Here is a 20405-nt window from a genome sequence, read left to right on the forward strand (position 1 = left end):
TCAGGAATAGTAATTTAAGATATCTGCATTTACATTCTGACTAGTAAGAATAATAATTCGAGATATCTTCAATTACATTTTGACGGGCGGCAAAACCGAATTTAAGTTAAAACGGCTTGCCATAGTATGTGAAATAATGACGTTGCTCTGTAGTCACAGCTGTGTTGCATTGTGGGAGCTGTCCAGTGCTGAAACAAGCACCGCTAGGACCTCAAAATGGTGTTGGTGTTTCCTTTTTTACACACAAACAAAACACAAAATATGCATTAAAATGTGACATATTTATTAAATGTAACATGTTTGTAAAAAACAAATAAAGGCAGCTTAGCTGTTTTTAAAGCTTTATCTAAGTAGTAACATCATTTATTTTTTTATTTTTTAACTTCAGCCAATTGTTCCATCTTTTGTCTTCAGCATTGCAGAAATAGGAAACAACAAACATTACATTAAGAGCGCATAGAAAAATAAAAAAAGTCCACAGTGCTTAGACTGCAATATAATACAATTTTATAGTTTATTTCCAAAAGACAGACTTTAATACTGACACCCTTACAGTATCAATTTTACTTAATACAGCTAGATATGTTTTAATTGAGTAACATAGAAAATAAATGATCATATATTTCACACTTTCACAGCATTTTGGATCAGAGACAAATATTAATTATATTTAAAAGTAGCAAAATATATTCAAGACATTGAAAGATAAAACTTGTACTTAAAGACAACGTTGCTCTAACATGAAGTATGTACATGAATTCTAAGCATAGATAGATAGATAGATAGATAGATAGATAGATATATAGATAGATAGATAGATAGATAGATAGATAGATAGATAGATAGATAGATAGATAGATAGATAGATAGATAGATAGATAGATAGATAGATAGATAGATAGATAGATAGATAGATAGATAGATGATAGATAGATAGATGATAGATAGATGATAGATAGATAGATAGATAGATAGATAGATAGATAGATAGATAGATAGATAGATAGATAGATAGATAGATAGATAGATAGATAGATAGATAGATAGATAGATAGATAGATAGATAGATAGATAGATAGATAGATAGATAGATAGATAGATAGATGCTACAAGGCAGATTCATCGTTCAGAGTTGCTCCTGATTTGATTTCAGAATAAACTGGTTCATTTGTTGCTGCAGGTTTTCCTGTGAATTAAGACAATTAGCATTAATAATAACAAATTCAACAAGCAGGAATTTAATTCCTAGAGTCAAACTGAACCCAACACTGTTCATATAGAAAGCTTACACCATTAGTTATAAAGCATTTTATATAGAGGAAAATTTGCAAAGTCAGACATCCAAAATGCTAAAAAGGATGACTAGATATGGGAATTATGGTGAAAATTAATTTACAATGTAAAATGATTTGATTAAATATGTTGCATATGAGAAACTGAATGTAAATCCTGTTACCTTTCCTGTTCTTCTTGGCTTTGCTCTTGTTGACCACAGCGTACGTTGGAGCGAGTTCTGAAACAGGAAACTCATTCAATCAAACACAGGAATGTTTTACAGCTATGTTTTACACAACATTGTTTACCAAAAATAAAAGAAGAAGAAAAAAAAGACGGTAAATTTATTTCAGATTCTGAAAAGCTGAAACCAAATTCAAGAGAGACAATACGTAGTTTTTTTTTCTTCGTTTTAATAACAGACTGCATTTGACAAAAGAAATATCCACCACTGTGTCATCGAGAGGAAGATAAAACTTCACAAAAGGAAAGGGAAATTTTCCTGACACAATTTGCAGCTGCGTGGCTACATGGGGAGGATCAATATGTTGTAAAACAATCGTTACACTGCAAACTGAGTCAAAAAGCTACTGAGAAAATTAACATGCAACAAATGTTTTCATAAAACACACAATCTGTAAAAGTCTTCAGTCCCTCTGTTTTTGCTGATGTCTAGTGAGAGTTTGCAGCCAATGTTACAGATAAATATGTACTTTTTTATGATGATGATGAGATCATGATAAATAATTTCAAAACATTTAAAGAACCATTTCCTACATACTGAACTGCAAAAGAAAGAAGAAGATAAGAAGGTGCAATAAAGTTAAAGTGTTTAATTAATCCAGAATTCAACACACTGCTGTCACATGTAGAATACAACCAGAACAAACTAAATATCCATTAAGTTTTTTTTTAGGGTTGTTGTTTGCATTTTTACAGTCACTCTGAAGTTATTCAGTAGCCATGCTTTATACTGAGGTTTTTATTTACCCTTCTCCTGACTGATGCCTTTATTTTTTATCATAACTCTGTGATCAGACAGAAGCCATTAAGATCTTTTAGAAATATAAGTGCTGCACATTATTTTAGATTAATCAGAATCAAAATTAGTCAAACAGCATTTTTGTTGCTATTGTTCTATAGTTTGTATGTAATTACAGATTAATTTATGATTCTGGTCAATTATACCAGATGTGTTAGATAAAAATAAAAATAAAAAAGTTGTGAAATTATTTTTGATTCTTTCTCTTTTTAGAATGAAAAAGCTGTAGAATGAAGTCAGACGATCTGAACCTGCAGGGTAATGACATGAAGACACATTTTAATACCAAGTCTGACTTTACCTGCAGCTCTTGGTTTCACTTCAGCGTAAACAACGCGTTCCTCAGGTTTACGGGGTTTTCCTGTTGAGATCGACAAAACAAAGACATGGAGTCAGAAATCCTTCAGTTATCATCTCGTGTTGCAGAAGGTTTGTGTTTTTTGCACTCACTCTTTTTTCTGAGCTTTTTGAACTTAATCATGGTGTACGTTATTTCTTTGGGTTCAGCTGCAGAAAAAAAACATTTCACAGTTTTAGTTCAGTTTTTTTTTTTTTTTTTTAAAGTGCATCTGCTTTAAATAGAAATACTTCACCAGGAGCGGCGGCTTCAGAAGGCTTGACTGATGCATAGAGAGCATCACCTATATTAAGAAAAAAAAAACAATAATGGGTTAATAGTTATATAATAACAACGAATACTTATATAAATGTGATTTATTTTTATATATATATAAATTTGCACAAATCTAATATTTTCCACATTATCAACGTTGGGCATTTGTGTGGAGGAAAGAGATTAATTTAATGCTACACAGATTAAGGCTGTGATATAAAATCCTGACATTGTGAATAGATGGGAACATTTTTCAGATGTAATTGGTTGTACTTTATGGTATTTTCACTTATTTTTTTTAACAGTAGTCTAATATGCCATTAGCATTAACGTCACACAGTTAGAAAGAGAAATTATTCAAGACAAAAATATCCTGCGTCTTTATCTGAAATCATTTTTGATATATTTAAACTGAATTTCATATTTTACTGTAAGTTCAATGTGTCATTATAGAGCAGTTTTATATTAGTTTATTTTAATTGTACACAAACATGCAAATATAAAGCATACTGAATAAATATGTAAGTTGATTTAAAAAAATAAAAAAAGTAAATGCATTATGAGAAGAATCTGATAAAATTCTGACCTTCAGAAGGAGCGTTATTGTCACTGATCTCAATCTCTGCTCTGTGATTGGTGGTCGACCTCTGATTGTTTTTGTCTGATCTAAAATAAAAATACAGAAAAGTTACAGCAAACAACGACAGAAATTCATGTTAGTTACAGAAGAAGGGAAAGTTATGTACTGACCTGAAAGAGCATAAATCTGTGGGAAAAAAACATTTATTGTTACTTATTCTGTGGTTCAAATCACTTTTAACATGAAGCAGAGCAAATGTGTGCCGTTGATTAAAGAGTGTAAATGAACAAAGTGGGATCGAACCTTTGGGCCGTCTGTAGCGCCACAACAAGAGCAGGAAAATAATCAGAATGATTCCACTAATGGGTCCAATGATCAGCAGTAAACGAGACGAGGAGACGGGACTGGAAAGAGTTACTGGAAATAACAAACAGTGAGAGGAAACCAAAAGTATTTATTACCAGATGTTACATCACGTCCAAATAGACAAATGGAGATTACATCAAATATTTTAATCCTCCTCACCTCTAACAGACATCCAGCTGCTTGGTGACTCTTTTCCTGAATGTTGACATTTGTAGAAACCTTCATCTGACTTTGACACTGCAGAGATCTTCAGCTCCTCTCTGCTGTCATTCTGGATGAGTTTATCATTGTGATAGAAAAACACATTGGAGAGAAGATTTTGTTTTTTATCTCTGCAGCTCAGAGTAACAGGATCTCCTTCAGTCACAGGATGAACAGGGCTCACCAGGATAATATCATCATAATCATCTGTAAAACAATCAGAATATCAAATACTGACAAGCAATCAACTTTTATCAACCTTTTGAAAAAACTGTTCCAGTTATTTAAGTAGATTTTATATCTTTGAGTGTTAAACCAAGCTAATTGAAAACACAACTAATCGCTATTTTTTTCAACAATTGATAATTATTTTTGAATTATTGATGACAAAAAAAAATTCACACATCAACCAAATAGTTGCATTATTTTAGATAAAAATACTTTTGTGATTGATCTCTGAAAGTGTTCAGTAATGAAAAAAAAAACAGTTTTTATAAACGTTACATAATGCAGCTTTAATATAAAAACATATTAAACAAAAAAACCTGGCATAAGACTCCATTTCACTAAGAGAAGGAACATGAGAGATTTTATTAGATTTTTCAGAGGATTGTTAACATGCAGCTGTAATTATGCAAAGTTCTAATATTATGATGCCTTGTATTATAATATTAAAGTTGGCATATTTAAAAAACAAAACAAAAAAAACTACTGCACATTTGTAACATTCTTATTTTTTTAAGCACTTCTGGATGGAGGTAAATTGCATTTCTTTGCTTTGTACTTGTGACGTGCAATGAGAAAGTTGAATTTTATTCTATTACTCTGATTATTAGTAATTTTACACTAGTTTTTTGTTATTTTTTTTCTAAAATTTACTTGGACCCACATGCTTACAAAACAGAACAGTCAAAGAAAGAAGGAGAGCTGCTCAATTTTAAAGGACAAAAAACATCAACGCCTTTCTGCTGCTCACGTCAAACATAAAATTTTGATTTATTCATTTTGATAAAATTTACCTGGAGAGCAAACAATGTAGGAATCACTAGATTCCTGTAGACAGGAACTGTAGTTATTCTGAATAACAAAGAGTAAACAAAAACATAAAAAAATCATAACCTACCCTGTACAGTGATGTTGACTGAGTTGCTGAATTTTCCAGATTCAGACTCACACCAGTAAACTCCACTGTGATCCTCCAGTCTGTCAATGGTACATGAGGATCCATGCATCGTCCCCCAGTTGGAGCACCGAACGTGTGATGGACTGGTTGATTCTGTAAACCTCCTCAGTCTCCACTTGGTGTCGTTCTCACCACATTTCATTGTGACAGATTGATCAACGAAATGTTGAACTCTGTCAGGACTCACTGAGAGAGAAGCTGCTGGATGAGAGTCTGGAAACAAAACACATAATTGTACAGAATGTTTCTTAGCAGTTGTGTTGAAAAATGTAAAAAAAACAATATTTATTATTGATCTGTGATTATAAAATAAACAGTAAAAAGATTAGTGGTTTATAGACATTACAGTAGGGAAGGTAAAACCAACGACACCAAAAACAACAAAAATAAAGAAAATAAGTGTTACCTCAAATAAATTTTAGATTCTTAAGGTTGTTGATATAATTTTTTTTTATAAAAGTGAGAAAGAGTCCACAATGTCAGAGTTTCAGAGCTTTGAGGTAACAAAACTAAAATAAAAAAATATAAAAACTATCAACTTTGTTAAGTATGAATAACAGTAAAATGCTGCAGTGATAATCTGCTACTTTGTTACTTTATCAGTTAAAATAGAAATGGTCAAAACTGACTCCAAGGTTTTGACCTTTAAATGTCAAAAGGGAAGAAAATTTCAAAAACTTACAATCTTCTATCAAATATTTCTGCAATTAATTCAGAGTTAATCAAACTTCCAAATAGCACTTAAATAATATAATTTAAATATCTAGGGTACAATGGTTTCAATTGTAACCTAATTTTTTCACCACTTCCAAAAGTATCAATACAGAGGAACCCAAACAATTAACACATTTTTGAATCACATGTTGAACCAAATCATAAAATCTTGCATCCCTGTAGAAAACGAAGCAGTTGAGTAGCCATGGACCTACGCTAATAGAAACAAACAGAGCGGGGTTCCTTCATTTAGTCTGATTATAAACTGTGAAAGACAAGAATTTTCAAACTGTTATTGAATTTGAAGTCTAAAAAATCAGATCTTAGGGAATGCAAAAGCAATTCCAAGAGACTCAATGTTGTTTATAACTACATGTGTCAATAGAAATAAAAAATTAATTAATGAAGATTTAAAAACATCACATGATATCTTTCAATTAGTGTGAAACACTACAAAGAGACAAAGTGCACATAACAACCAAAACGACTGAAAATAAAACAACATGCTAATATAAGTTCGTCCAGGTAACCAGCTGCTCGTTCAGCTCCTTCTTCAAGTTATTGCAGGTTACTCATGCACCACAGCACCCCCTAGTGCAGGCATGTCAAACTCAGTTTGGCTCTGGGGCCGGATCCAGACTTTTTGTTCTCAGGTGGGCCGGATCAGTAAAAGAATGTCAACTCCAAATATTTAGCTTTGTTTTTCAGTACTATGTTTTATCATTCAGCCTACATTTGTGGCCTACCCTACATATTATAATTATAGATGACAAGGGATCTTTTCTGAGCACAACACATTTATTCAACAAACAATGGAAAAAAATTATTTTCATGTTTGGGTATGAAGGTGTTAACTGGTTTATTTTAACAGTTGATTGAATGCAGTTTTACACCTGAACCAACTCACCACAATAACAAACTCAAGTGGGAGCTATGAAAAAAATATTTTCGCCTTAATTGTCATACTGCTTTGAAGTAAATACAAAAAGTGCAGTGCATGGGCAATAAGATTAGACTACGTCAGATCAAACTACTAGGCTGGGCCTACTGAAGCTGAGAACAAACTGCACAATATCAATTGTCTTTAATATGAAATCAGATGGATCTTATTTTTAATTATCTGTATTCACGAGTGCAAACAAATTTTGTGTCATCCCACTATTTTTTCTCTCTCAATGCACTCCTGCAGTCTACTTGCTGCTGCTGGCTCCTGAAACTTGGCATCTTTTTGCCTTCACAAGTGCATCGATATTAGGTGTCAAATCCTGAGTAGCAGCACATTTAACAATGTCATTCAAGTGTTTATTTGTTAACCTTGAGCGCTGCTTTGTTTTATTATTATTCATTACCGAAAACACCTGTTCACAAAGATAAGTAGTCCCAAACATGGATAGAACCTTTGCAGCCATGGCTGTTAATTTGGGGTAACCTGGCACGAGATATTGATAAAACGTATCCAATCCCACTGACCTAAATTTATCCTTCATAGCGGAATCGCACTGCAAGTCAATAAGCTCGAGTTGAATGTCAGCTGGCATATCAGAAGGCTTCGCTGTAAATGGCAAGCGAAAAAAGCCAAATTTGTTTTGAAGTTCACCGAATACCTGAAACCTCTGCTCAAACTCTTGCAGCAAATCTGTTATGTTATTCTTATATTTATCCAAATCATTATCGGGACGGTCCGGTGTCTCCGGACGACAGCTGTGAGACAAGAGAAATGCGCGGTGTCACCGTTGGATAGCTGCGTCTCCCACAGTGACTGTTTCATCTTGAACGCACTTATGCTGTCGTAATATTGAGTGACAACTCTGTTACGGCCCTGCAATTTAGTGTTAAGTGTATTCAAGTGTTGTGTAATATCAACCATGAACGCAAGATCCTGCACCCATTCCTTGCATTTAAGTTCCTTTACTGGGCATCCCTTCTTCTCCATGAACTGTCCAATTTCCCCTCGTAGCTCAAAGAAGCGCTTCAGTACTGCACCTCTGCTTAACCACCGCACGTCAGTGTGGTATGGTAGGCCAGCATGAATGTCATTATCACTGAGAAATGTGTCAAACTGACGGTGATTTAGCCCGCGCGCTCTGATGAAATTGACAGTTTTCACAACCACACTCATAACATGGTCCATTTGCAGTGTTTTACAACATAACGCCTCCTGATGTAAAATACAATGAAATATCCAAAACTCTTGTCCTCCATTTGCAGTCTGTACTTTGTCACGGAATTTTGTGGCAACGCCTGCCTTTCTCCCGATCATTGATGGCGCACCGTCGGTAGCCAGGCTCACGGCACGGGACCAGTCCGCTCCCACCTTGTCCAGCGCGCCAACGAGAGCGCTGAAAATGTTATCTGCTGTTGTGGTGTCATTCATAGGCACCATTTCAAGAAGCTCCTCGGTGATGGTCAAAGTTTCATCAACACCTCTAATGAATATGGCCAGTTGAGCAATATCTGTGACATCGGTACTCTCATCTATTGCAATTGAAAATGCGATAAATGACTTGATTTTCTCTTTCAGTTGGCTGCTCAAGTCACTTGAGAGTTCTGTCACCCGATCTGCGACAGTGTTCCTTGTTAGACTAATATTGGCAAAAGCAGGTCGCTTTTCAGGGCACACGACTTCTGCAGCCTTCAGCATGCATGTTTTTACAAACTCCCCATCAGAAAATGGCTTGGATGCCTGCACTAGCTCGTTGGCAATAATGTAGCTGGCTCTTACAGCCTCATCAGAAATATCGCGGCTGCGTGTAAAAGTAGACTGCTGTTTCTTCAGACCAGCGACCAATTTGTTTATCTCGTCTTTCCTTATTTGTCCGTTCAAGTGGTCAAACTTTTCTTTATGATGAGTCTCATAGTGGCGCCGAATATTAAACTCTTTGAACACTGCAACTTGCTGATTACATACCAAGCACACTGGTTTTGCGTTCACTTCCGTGAATAAATACTTCTCAGTCCATTTTTCCTGGAACCCTCTGCATTCTGTGTCCACTTTTCTTTTTTTTGACAGTGCCATTTTGGGAAGGGTGTGTTGACCGATAACTTGTTTAGTAGTGGTGAATGGTGAAGTAAGATTGCCAGTTTATTTTTACTTGGACGCATCACATTGCGAATGTTTACATCCTGTTACTAACTCGTATCAGTGCCGCATGCTGGAGTGAGCGCTTTTACACATTTACTACCCTCTAGCGGCCGGAGGGAGCATTTATTTTTTTTTTTAATCACAATTTTTGATAGAAATGAGCTAGAGACTCGCTTTTTTTTTGGACATACTCAGAAATTTATGCCGGGCCGGATTAAATCATCCAACGGGCCGGGTCCGGCCCGCGGGCCGTATGTTTGACATGCCTGCCCTAGTGGCTCCAGACGTTAACATTCTCTTTATTGCTTCTGGTCCGTCTACATCAGGGGTCACCAAACTCGGTCCTGGAGGGCCGGCATCCAGCACGTTTTAGTTCTCTCCCTGGTGGCACCAACAACCTTTTCAGCAGGTCAATGTTCTTCTTAGGCCTTCTAACGAGCCGTCATCTGATTCAGGTGCGTTAAACCAAGGAGAGAACTAAAACATGCAGGAGGACGGCCCTCGAGGACCGAGTTTGGGGACCCCTGGTCTCCATCAACATTTTGCTGTATTCTGGTTGTTCTTCTCTTCATCACTGTCTTTTAGCAGAAAGCTAAATAATTTTGTCACATTGACAGTTGAACTCATTCTACAATTAGAAACCCTAGAGAACAACATTAGGAGATTGCTGCTTCTAACTTATTTGTTCTTTCTTTTCCAAAACCATGTGCACCAACCATTTAACCAGAGTCAAAAGCTAATTTTTTGCCTAAGATGTGCAAAACTTATAAAAGAGATACATTCTGGTGAAATCAGTATTTCGTAGCTTCAACAACACATTGTTTTGTTATTGTTATCAGAATTGTCTCAGCTTTTTATTCATGAACTTCTCTAACCTAACTGTGTGGTGTGTTTACCACTATTAATAAAACAACACAAAAACAGGAAGAACACAATACATTATTCACAACGTTAACTAGAAACTAGAGCTCATCAAAAATGCAAATTGTGGAATAAAAATCCAAAATGAAAGAACAAAAACAAACTGACCTGCAGACCAGACAAACTTTACTTCACTGTAATTAGTGTAAAACTTTGGTTCTCCTCTTCCTGCTCTGCACACAAATCCTGCTGTGAGAGTCGGTCCATTAATGATGAAGGAGTTCTGCTCAGTACCATTGGTGCTGCCAGGAAGCAGTTCATAGGTGTAGGATGGTCGATAGTTGCGCTTGGATGTATCAGGAACAGTTTTATACCAGAAGAACCTCCATCCTGCTGATTGAAGCTCCAAACCCTCACAGTTCAGAGTCACTGAGGCTCCAGGATTCGGCCATGATGGAGACACAGAGAGGACAGGCTGAGGTTTGGGTGCTGGAGAGAGAGAGATCGTCACAAAAATTATATTTTGAATTATTTGTAGAAACCTTCATCTGACTTTGACACTGCAGAGATCTTCAGCTCTTCTCTGCTGTCATTATTGATGAGTTTATCATTGTGATAGAAAAACACATTGGAGAGAAGATTTTGATTTTTATCTCTGCAGCTCAGAGTAACAGGATCTCCTTCAGTCACAGGATGAACAGGGCTCTCCAGGATAATAGCATAATAATCAGCTGTAAAATATATAATATCACATTTCAGAAGTGATTTTTAGAAAAGGAGGTGACAGCGGAACATCAGTTAAAAAATAATTAAGTATAAGGCTGTTTTTTCTTTTGCCAAGATTTAACACTCAATTTCTAGTCAGATTAAAGAATACCCAAATGTGAATTGTGTAACTTTCTGCACATATAAAGTAGAGAAAAGCTGTAACTATACAAGACTTTTGAAAATGAAAATGATATTTTCATTTTCAAGTTTTGACAGTCATTATTATGGATTCCTAACTAAAAGTAAACAAATTAATGTCAATAATAATAAATTGGTTTCAGTCAACAATGTACTGGGATGAAGAGAGTAAAAAGTTTGATTTTTTCATATACAAAGAGTGTAAGAACTGTGGAGTAAAAATTGTTTATTATGTCTCTTAAAAATTTTATTTAATTCTTTTACTTATTTAACCACATTAGTTTTGTTCAACCTGTTAGAGTATGAAGACTAGAGAGTCTCTGCAGAACCAGTTAGATAAAGTTTCCTGTTGACGTCTCCCTGCAGCAACTGCAGCAGGCTGATAGTGACAATACCTCACCATACATACCACAACAAGGGCCAGTATTTAACAGAAAAGAACAGATAGTTTAGATAGATATAGTGTGATGGAATAAACCCTGAGTCTTAAGAAGTTTCTCTATGGAAAATCACCAGCTCAGAGTTTTAAGAAATTGGTGCACCTGCTGGATGTTCTGGTTTGACAATGTTCTAGTTATCCAAAATTGTTCCATTAGTAAACCTGATTTTTGGAAACTCACATATTTGAACAAGAAGATATTTAACTGACCCTCCAGTGTGGTTACGTGGCTTGTATATTGATCAATTGAAACTGGAATGACTACATTGTGTAACATGAGTTCTATATATTGTGAAGGCTTGCAGCTCCAAATCAGAACTCAGTGCTGTTTGTTCTCCGTCTGCAGACGAAATAAAGCTTTGCTCTTTGCCATTTGCCAGAGTCTCAGCCTGATCTGTTATACAGATTTTTGTCCACAGAACAGTACTAGAAATCATAACCTACCATGTATAGTGATGTTCACTGCATTGCTGAACTCTCCTGATCCAGACTCACACCAGAACACTCCACTAGGAGACCAGTTCATGTTGATGGTGCATGTAGATCCAGTCATTTTCCCCCAGTTGGAGCAGAATGACAGGTGGTCTCTTTCTGTAGACTTCATCACTCTCCACTCAGTAGAGTTTCCTTTACAAGTCAGTGTGACAGATTCAGACCTGAAGTGTTGAACTCTGTCAGGATTCACTGAGAGAGAAGCTGCTGCTGAATCTGAAAAACAAAATACATTTTTAAATATTTTACCTCAACATAAAATTATGTATACAATGTTTTACTTCACATGATTTTCTTCTGTTATAAAGAAAACCAGAACATTTAAACAACTAAATGAAATAAATGCATACCTCATATTTAAACTTTTTTAATAATTGCAATATGCCTTAAACTATTTAGAGAGGCATCTATTCAACCATTCATAAATATATTAATGACGAAGCTATTGGTATATTTCTGATTTCTATACATCATAAATCAGAGGTATAACTTCATCCAGAAAGACTGGAGAGACGAGAACTCAGAACCTTCACTGGTTCCTTCTTGTTGCAAGGAAACAAAGTTGAGCAGTTTGTCATTCTGTCAATCAATCAATCAATCAAACTTTATTTGTATAGCACATTTCAGCAGCAAGGAATTTCAAAGTGCTTTACATCAAATCAAACACACAAAAAATACAATGCAACATAGAATCAACAATAAAAACAATATCAAGTCAGATTCTGTCAATAAATTTGCAATTGATTATGTTTCAAATACAACTCTAAACAAGTGGGTTTTTAGTTGAGATTTAAAGGAAGCCAGTGTTTCAGCTGTTTTACAGTTTTCTGGAAGTTTGTTCCAGATTTTTGGTGCATAGATGCTGAATGCCGCTTTCCTCGTTTGGTTCTGGTTCTGGGGATGCAGAGCAGAACCAGAAGATCTGAGAGTTCTGGAAGGTTGATACAACAGCAGCAGATCTTTAATGTATTGTGGTGCTAAACCATTCAGTGATTTATAAACTAACAACAGTATTTTAAAGTCTATTCTTTGAGCTACAGGGAGCCAGTGGAGAGACTTTAAAACTGGTGTTATGTGCTCTATCTTCCTGGTTTTAGTCAGAACACGAGCAGCAGCATTCTGGATCAGCTGCAGCTGTTTGATTGATTTGTTGGACAGACCTGTGAAGACGCCGTTACAATAATCAATGCAACTGAAGATAAACGCATGGATGAGTTTCTCTAGATCTGGCTGAGACATTAGTCCTTTAATCCTGGAAATGTTCTTCAGGTGATAGAAGGCCGTCTTTGTAACTGTCTTTACGTGGCTCTGAATGTTCAGGTCAGAGTCCATCACTACTCCCAGGTTTCTGATCGCTGGCTTTTAGTTGTAATAACAGAAGCTGTGCACTGACTCTAGATCTATAACTCTAGATCTAAAACTCTAGATCGTTCCTCTTTAGGTCCAAAAATAATAACTTCAGTTTTGTTTTTGTTCAGCTGGAGGAAGTTTTGGCACATCCACACATTTATCTGTTCTAAGCATCTGTTCAGTGATTGGATGGGGTCAAAGGTCACCTGGTGACATCGTAATGTAGAGCTGTGTGTCATCTGCATAGTTATGGTAGCTAATATTATTTCCTGTTATAACCTGAGCCAGTGGGAGCATATAGATATTGAATAAGAGGGGTCCTAGGATTGAACCTTGGGGTACCCCACATGTGACCTTTGACCTCTTTGATGAGAAGTTTCCAATTGAAACAAAGAAATCCCTTTTCTTTATGTAAGATTCAAACCAGTGAAGCACTGGACCGGAGAGTCCGACCCAACTCTCCAGTCGATTCAGTAATATTTCATGGTCCACAGTGTCAAAAGCTGCACTGAGGTCCAACAGAACCAGCACTGTGGTTCTCCCACAGTCCGTATTTATATGGATGTCATTGAACACTTTTACCAGGGCAGTTTCTGTGCTGTGGTGAGACCGGAAACCAGACTGGAAGGAGTCAAAGCAGTTGGTTATCGTTAGGAAGCTATTTAACTGTTTACACACAACTTTTTCAATAACTTTGCTGATGAATGGGAGGTTGGAGGTCGGCCTGTAATTCTGCAGTAGTGATTTGTCTAGATTGTTCTTTTTTATCAGTGGTTTGATTACTGCCGTTTTCAAAGCCTGGGGGAAAACGCCTGATGAGAGTGATGAGTTTACTATTTGGATCAGATCAGTAGCAACAACAGGCAGAACTTTCTTAAAGAAATGTGAGGGTAGGACATCCAGACAGCAAGAACTGGAGCTTAATTGACTTATAATTTCCTCCAGGGTTTTATAATCAAGTAGTTGAAATTGGGTCATTTTTCCTGTATTTGTTTTGTTTGGGCACAGTGTTGGTACTGACTTTATAGTGGATGTGTAGATTAATCCTCTAATTTTTTGAATTTTCTCTGAAAAGAAACTGGAAAACTGGTTGCAGGCAGCAATAGACTGAAATTCAGGTGGTAACGTGAGAGGAGGATTTGTGAGCCTGTCAACTGTTGCTAATAAAGCTCGAGCATTGTTAATGTTTTTGTTTATGACATCTGCAAAGAAGGCCTGTCTTGCATGTTTGAGTGTTAAATGATAGTAACGTAGTTTTTCTTTATAGATGTCATAATGAACGTGAAGTTGAGTTTTACGCCATTTTCGTTCTGCCCTACGGCGGAGTTGTCTTGCAGATCTGTTTGTGCATTTCTCCATGGAGATTTCTTCTTACCAGACCCAACCTTCATTTTAATTGGGGCAATGGAATCAATGATATCTGAAACTTTAGACTGAAAATCATTTACCAACTTATCTACGTCATTACAGCTTAAGGGTGAGGAAGAAGAGTAGATTTGATGAAATGTTTCGGCTGTGCTTTCAGTGAGAGAACGTTTTGTGATGGTTGCTGTTTGTCCAAGTGGATTAAAGGATAAAGAACTTTCAAAGATAACAGGAAGTGATGCGACAGGGCGACATCAGTTACAGAGACATTGGAAATATTCACACCCTTACTGATAACCAGGTCCAGTGTGTGTCCTTGAGTGTGTGTTGCTTGTTTGACATGTTGTGTTAGACCAAAAGTCTAGGATATTAGAGAGCTTTTTAGCCCCTCTGTCTTGGGGGTTGTCAACATGAACGTTAAAATCACCAACAACTATTAAACATTCATAATTAATACATACGAGAGATAGAAGTTCATTCAACTCAGTAAAGAAATTTCCACATATGTTGGAGTTTTGTATAAAGTTAGTGTTAAAGTCCGTTTGAGGCCTTTAATCTCAATTCCTAGATACTCAAAAGAGGTGAAGTGACCCAAAGAAATTTTACTACTATTTACTGTATTCTTAAATATTGAAGCCACGCCTCCTCCTTTTTTATGTTTTCTATTCTCACTGAAGAAATTGTAGTTAGGAGGCGCAGATTCAATTAGTACGATTGGTTCATTATTGTCATTCAACCATGTTTCTGTCAGAAACATAACATCGATATTATGCTCAGTGATGAAATCATTGATTAATAGAGCTTTTGCACAGAGAGATCTGGTATTTAAAAGAGCTAGTTTTAGTGACTTGGAGGCTAGAAGTTCTTGAGTCTGAGGTTCCTTTAGGCAGGGGAACCGTCTGAGGTTTGAATTAGGTCTGCTGTATTTTATGTTTCTGTTTTTTGTAACTTTTCTTGTAGTGATCCGGACAGGTAATGTCCTGTTTTGCAGTGCCGGGGGGCCAGACACATTCTGGGGGAAGACGGATATAAAATTAATATCTGAACCCCGGCCTCAGACCTCAGAAACGCAGAGTGATGGATCCTCTGGGAAATCAGAGGCAGGTGGCTTAAATGTAGTGAGGTCTGTAGCATGAGTGCTAAGGAGAGACGTCCCAAGTAGAACCTGTTGATTCATTCCGTCTGTAAAATTGAGAAACTCTGGTCCAGAAGACATTTCTCCAAAGGTGTCTTGTGAATCCTGTGAATCCTGTGAATGAGTGGATGAGCAGGGAGGGGGCGGAGGAGGAAGGGAACCAGTGGCTCCGTCTCCAGTCGATGTTGTATCAGCTTGTTTTGGCTCCTGATACGCAGAGGGTGCCATCCTAATCAGACGTCCTCGAGCCTGTTCTTCTGAAGCGATGATGACGTTGCTGTCCTTGTTGATAAAATAATAATGGTTTGCAGTGAGTAGCTTTATCCCATGTTTATTAAGATTGCGTCCGCCTCTTCCAAAAAGGTGAAAGCGCTGCCAGTAGATCCAGAGGTTATTGATGAAGGTCACTGAGCTGGTAGAGCAGGTTTTAATCAGCCATTTGTTTATCATGCCCAGCCTGGAGTGTTTTTCGTCTCCCTATTGAGGTGATGGAATTGGACCACTAAGAAATAACTTCATTTTTAATTTTCCCATAGTGTTCAGAAGAATATTAAAGTCCTTTTTCAGAATCTCAGATTTCTGCTTCGCCAGATCGTTGGCTCCAACATGCACAACTAAACACTCAATATCTGGCTGATCAGCGGTTAGAGAGAGAACTTTGCGAGTTAAATCAGACACAGTGTCACCAGGAAAAGAAATCACTCTGGTTTTCTTGGGATTGCAGACGTGACTGATTCCATTTACTGCTTCATCTCCAACAATAAGCACTTTTGGCATACCTTTCGTTTTCCTGGTGGTCGCTTTGTCCTTTAGGGTCTTGGGGGGTGGATGTGTTGGTCTTGCCTCATTGTTGATGTTTGATGGTGAGGTTTCACTCAGAGGCTCAGGCTGGAGTGCAGAAAATCTGTTTTTCAGTGGGATTCCCACAGTGTCAGAATGTTTTGAGGTTTGGGCTGGTCCCTCTGTCCTTGGGAGCGGAGTCGGTGGGGCTGTTTTGGTTGCAGCTGCTTGTTTGTTTTTCTTCGGTGGAGCAGGTGTTGAAGTTGAGGGTGGGTTTCGGCTCAGAGCCGGCCACTCCGATTTGTCCAGGTGAGGGGTTCTCCCTGTCAGTCGTCTCATCGGATCCGCAGTGTGAGACTTTTGCTTCGGCTTGGCACCCAGAGCATTCCAGGGTGGGCTGCTTGATGCGAGGCGTACGACCTCTCCGTCGTTTTGAGGAAGAGTTGTCTCATTTACACAGTTAGCGTTGATTTCAAAGTTCACCTCCAGCAGTTTGATCTTCATTTCTATAGACTGAAGTCTTTGTATAATACTGCTGAGGTCTCTGGGGTCGGCCGGAGGCATTTTGTCCTGGTTCAACTTGGAGATGAAGAAAAGTAAGGTAAAAAATAAAAGCAAGAAAATCCCTCAGTCCTTTAGGTTTGAAGTAATCCAGTTATGATGTCAAAAAAGTAACATATAACTATAAAAACTGTTACTTTAAAAGTAACTAAGGCAAAGTTATCAGTAAGGACAAGAGAGAGCAGGATAAGCTGTTCCTCCTTCAGCTGCCAAAGCAATCAGTCTCTTCAATCTAGATATCTATCCACAGCGTTAAGCTCATGAACTGTAGTTGTGCATATCAGAAACTGAACATCAGAATTATATAATTAAATACTGCAATTTTTACATAACATTTGATTAAAGTTAGACCATTGAGAGAGAAACAAACTGACCTGCAGACCAGACAAACTTTACTTCACTGTAATGAGTGTAAAACTTTGGTTCTCCTCTTCCTGCTCTGCACACAAATCCTGCTGTGAGAGTCGGTCCATTAATGATGAAGGAGTTCTGCTCAGTACCATTGGTGCTGCCAGGAAGCAGCTCATAGGTGTAGGATGGTCGATAGTTTCGCTTGGACAAATCAGGAACAGTTTTATACCAGAAGAACCTCCATCCTGCTGATTGAAGCTCCAAACCCTCACAGTTCAGAGTCACTGAGGCTCCAGGATTCGGCCATGATGGAGACACAGAGAGGACAGGCTGAGGTTTGGGTGCTGGAGAGAGAGAGATCATCACAAAAATTATATTTTGAATTAAATTTCTAGTGTTGCAGTAACACTTTCCTCTGATGGCTGAGATGATGATGATGAGCGCCTTGACTGAATTATGAATACATTTCATGTAACTGTTCACACCAGTCACTGATTTTTAATAACTTGTCATGTGAATGAACTTAGCATAGCAGAATATGGACAAAGATTTGTTAACATTTGTCATGGAAATGCAGCTACTGATTGCAACCTGCAGTAAAAGTTGATTATCAGTTTTTGATATGTGTGTAAATATAAACATACTTTCACACAGATAGAAATATTTCATTAAATATTGATATTTGCTAGTAAAATCCCAGTAAACATAATTCATACATGGTGAACTCACAGATCACTGTTAATGTGACGACTCCCCACTTTGTGAAGGTGAAACTGTCTCTTCTTCCTCTGCAGCTATAATTTCTTCTGCTATTAACAGTGATCATGATTTCACTGGATGTTGGAGAGTTTTTATTGGTTGGTTTCCATTCATACGTCCACTGAGATCCTCCATCATCCTGGATCTCACATCTCAGAGTGACTCTCTCTCCTCTGTAGATTTGGGCCCAATTGGGTTGTTGGATCACAGTTGGTGTAATGGGAACTGTTCACATAAGTAACAGAGAGCAGAAATTTACATTCACCAAATAAAGAGACACATTCACATTATTTACCAACGTCTGAAATCAAATCAGAACAAACTTCTCTATTTTTTTCCCCACCAGGGGGTCCTTGTTCTGGGCTCTAGTGTCCCTTATACAACAGTAGGCTGACAGGAAAGGGAGAAGGAGAGGAGGGAAGACATGTGGCAAATGTTGTGGGTACCGGGAATCGAACCCTCAACGGCCGCATCGAGGACTGGGGGCCTCCAGGTGTGGGGCGTGCTACTCTCTACGCCACCGGAGCACGCCCCAACTTCTCTTATTTTAAGTTAGTTACAATTAACAAAAATTATTTCTATTTCCTAAATGCACGAAAAGTTTGCAAAAAGTTAAAACATTTTTGAAAAGCTTCTGGCTTTCCAATTATGTCAAACAATAAAACAATGAGTTTCAGGTGTGACTTCAATTAACTCAAATGTGTCATAAACCTGTCAGAAGTTTGTGGAAGGAAACTAAAAAGTTTTGACCCAAGTCAGAAAGTTTAAAAGACAATTATCCATAATACTGAAAAAAAGTAAATACATTTCTTAATTTAAAAATAACTACAAAAAACATCTCAAATGTACTCACTATTTTATTTTTTATTCATTTATCTTTTCTCATTTGGCAAATATAAATAATTTTGGTTGTTCTAATTTGCCTAAAATAAGAAAATGTTGATTTAACTTCAAACACTGAGAAAACAATTTTAATAACTTTTGATCCAGTGAATATCTGTCTTCAACTGTAGGTGTCTCATAGCTCTCATTATTACAAAATAAAATGATCACTGGTAGAGAAAGATAAAGCAAAACATAACAGTATTAGACATTTAACATGAACTTCCTATAAATTATTGTCACACAGTCAGAATGTTGTTCTGTACATTATATAATCACATTTGTACAGTTTTTCCATCAAACAGACACGTTGCTGCAGTAAATCCTCCTACATCAATATTAACATAGAAATTCATGATGTGGTTTAAAAATCTGACACAACATGAACAGAAACAAATTTTCTGCTTTCAGGCGTCATTAGATGGAGTTACAGATGATGATCATCAAACTGGAGTCGTAATATTTTTAACACCACTGATGAACAAAGAAACATTAAAGATGTTTCATTTCACAATAAAAACAAGTTTACCTGTTTTCTGAATAGTGACATTATTGCTGGTTCCAGTATAGAAAACTGGATTTCCTCTTCCTCCTCTGCAGCTGTAAACTCCTCCCTCTGTGATGATGAAGACTCTGTTTGGATCATTGTTTCCTCTGAACCGAGCAGCAGAATATTGTTGATCATTTCTGAACCAGTAAAACTTCCAGCCAACACCGATGTCCACAGAGCAGGTCAGTGTTATGCTGCCCCCTGCTGGTATGATGTCATCACTTGCTGTCAGTGAGGCTTTGGGTTCATTTGCTGGTTGAAACAAACAGAAAACAAGACAATCTTTAGAAAGTGGCTTGTTTGAGGAAACAATCTGTTCAGATCAATCAAACTTTAACTTCTGAGTCATTTATGCTGTTTGATGCTTAAAGCTTCCTGGACAAGTTATTGTTGAAAATTAGAATTTGCTCCCAATCAATTTACCTGATAAAAAAAGTTTAAGAACTAGTCTTTCAAAAACAAGTATTTGAAAGTGTGAATAGCACCGACTGAACGACTTCCTTTACTTCCTCTGCTAAAACTACAGACAGAGAACATTTTTAAAACAACGCAGAAAATCAACATCATCGTTCAAAACCTCTCCTTCTGTTCGCTGATTGGCCCGGTAGAAATTTTACCAGAGAAAATCCAAGTCAATGGGAGAAATCCCAGACAGAGAACTGAAGAGAGATTAGAACTGAGCAGAACTGCATAGGAAGGCAATGGACAGGTTAAGATAAAATAGTCTGAAACTGTTACAAATTATTTCTGATTTACCATTTAACATGAGAACTAATGCAAATGTGAGGAGTTTTGCATCCAAAAATGTTGTCTGGTGTTCTACGATTGTGTGAATGAGGATGTTTCTGTCAGACTTACAGTTCACTGTCAGTGGAAAGGGAAAGCTCCAGTCTGTTGTCTGATAGCCATTACTAGCCC

General features: G+C 37.1%; 1 protein-coding gene across 1 annotated transcript; it reads right to left on the minus strand.

The window, feature by feature from the left end:
- Nucleotides 1-1050: 1050 nt before the first annotated feature.
- On the minus strand, nt 1051-20398 carry LOC122820028 (basement membrane-specific heparan sulfate proteoglycan core protein-like). The gene is made up of 16 exons (XM_044097187.1): nt 20346-20398; nt 19467-19739; nt 18026-18280; nt 17320-17640; nt 11707-11970; nt 10086-10406; nt 5201-5473; nt 4036-4284; nt 3814-3927; nt 3681-3696; nt 3517-3596; nt 2911-2958; nt 2768-2824; nt 2619-2678; nt 1457-1513; nt 1051-1186 (listed from the first exon to the last, which is right to left on the minus strand). The coding sequence occupies exons 3-16, from the start codon at nt 18120-18122 to the stop codon at nt 1107-1109; spliced, it is 2037 nt and encodes a 678-aa protein (XP_043953122.1). The 5' UTR covers nt 18123-18280; nt 19467-19739; nt 20346-20398; the 3' UTR covers nt 1051-1106.
- Nucleotides 20399-20405: the final 7 nt, after the last annotated feature.

The sequence above is a fragment of the Gambusia affinis genome, linkage group LG18, assembly GCF_019740435.1.
Source record: "Gambusia affinis linkage group LG18, SWU_Gaff_1.0, whole genome shotgun sequence".
NCBI classification, from domain to species: domain Eukaryota; kingdom Metazoa; phylum Chordata; class Actinopteri; order Cyprinodontiformes; family Poeciliidae; genus Gambusia; species Gambusia affinis.

Coding starts and splice junctions, on each gene's coding strand:
- LOC122820028 (XM_044097187.1), bottom strand. CDS start 18,122: ATGATCACTGTTAATAGCAGAAGAAATTATAGCTGCAGAGGAAGAAGA. Junction 4,285..5,200: donor AGTCAACATCACTGTACAGG/GTAGGTTATGAT, acceptor ATTGTTTTACAG/ATGATTATGATGATATTATC. Junction 1,514..2,618: donor AGTGAAACCAAGAGCTGCAG/GTAAAGTCAGAC, acceptor TTCCTGTTTCAG/AACTCGCTCCAACGTACGCT.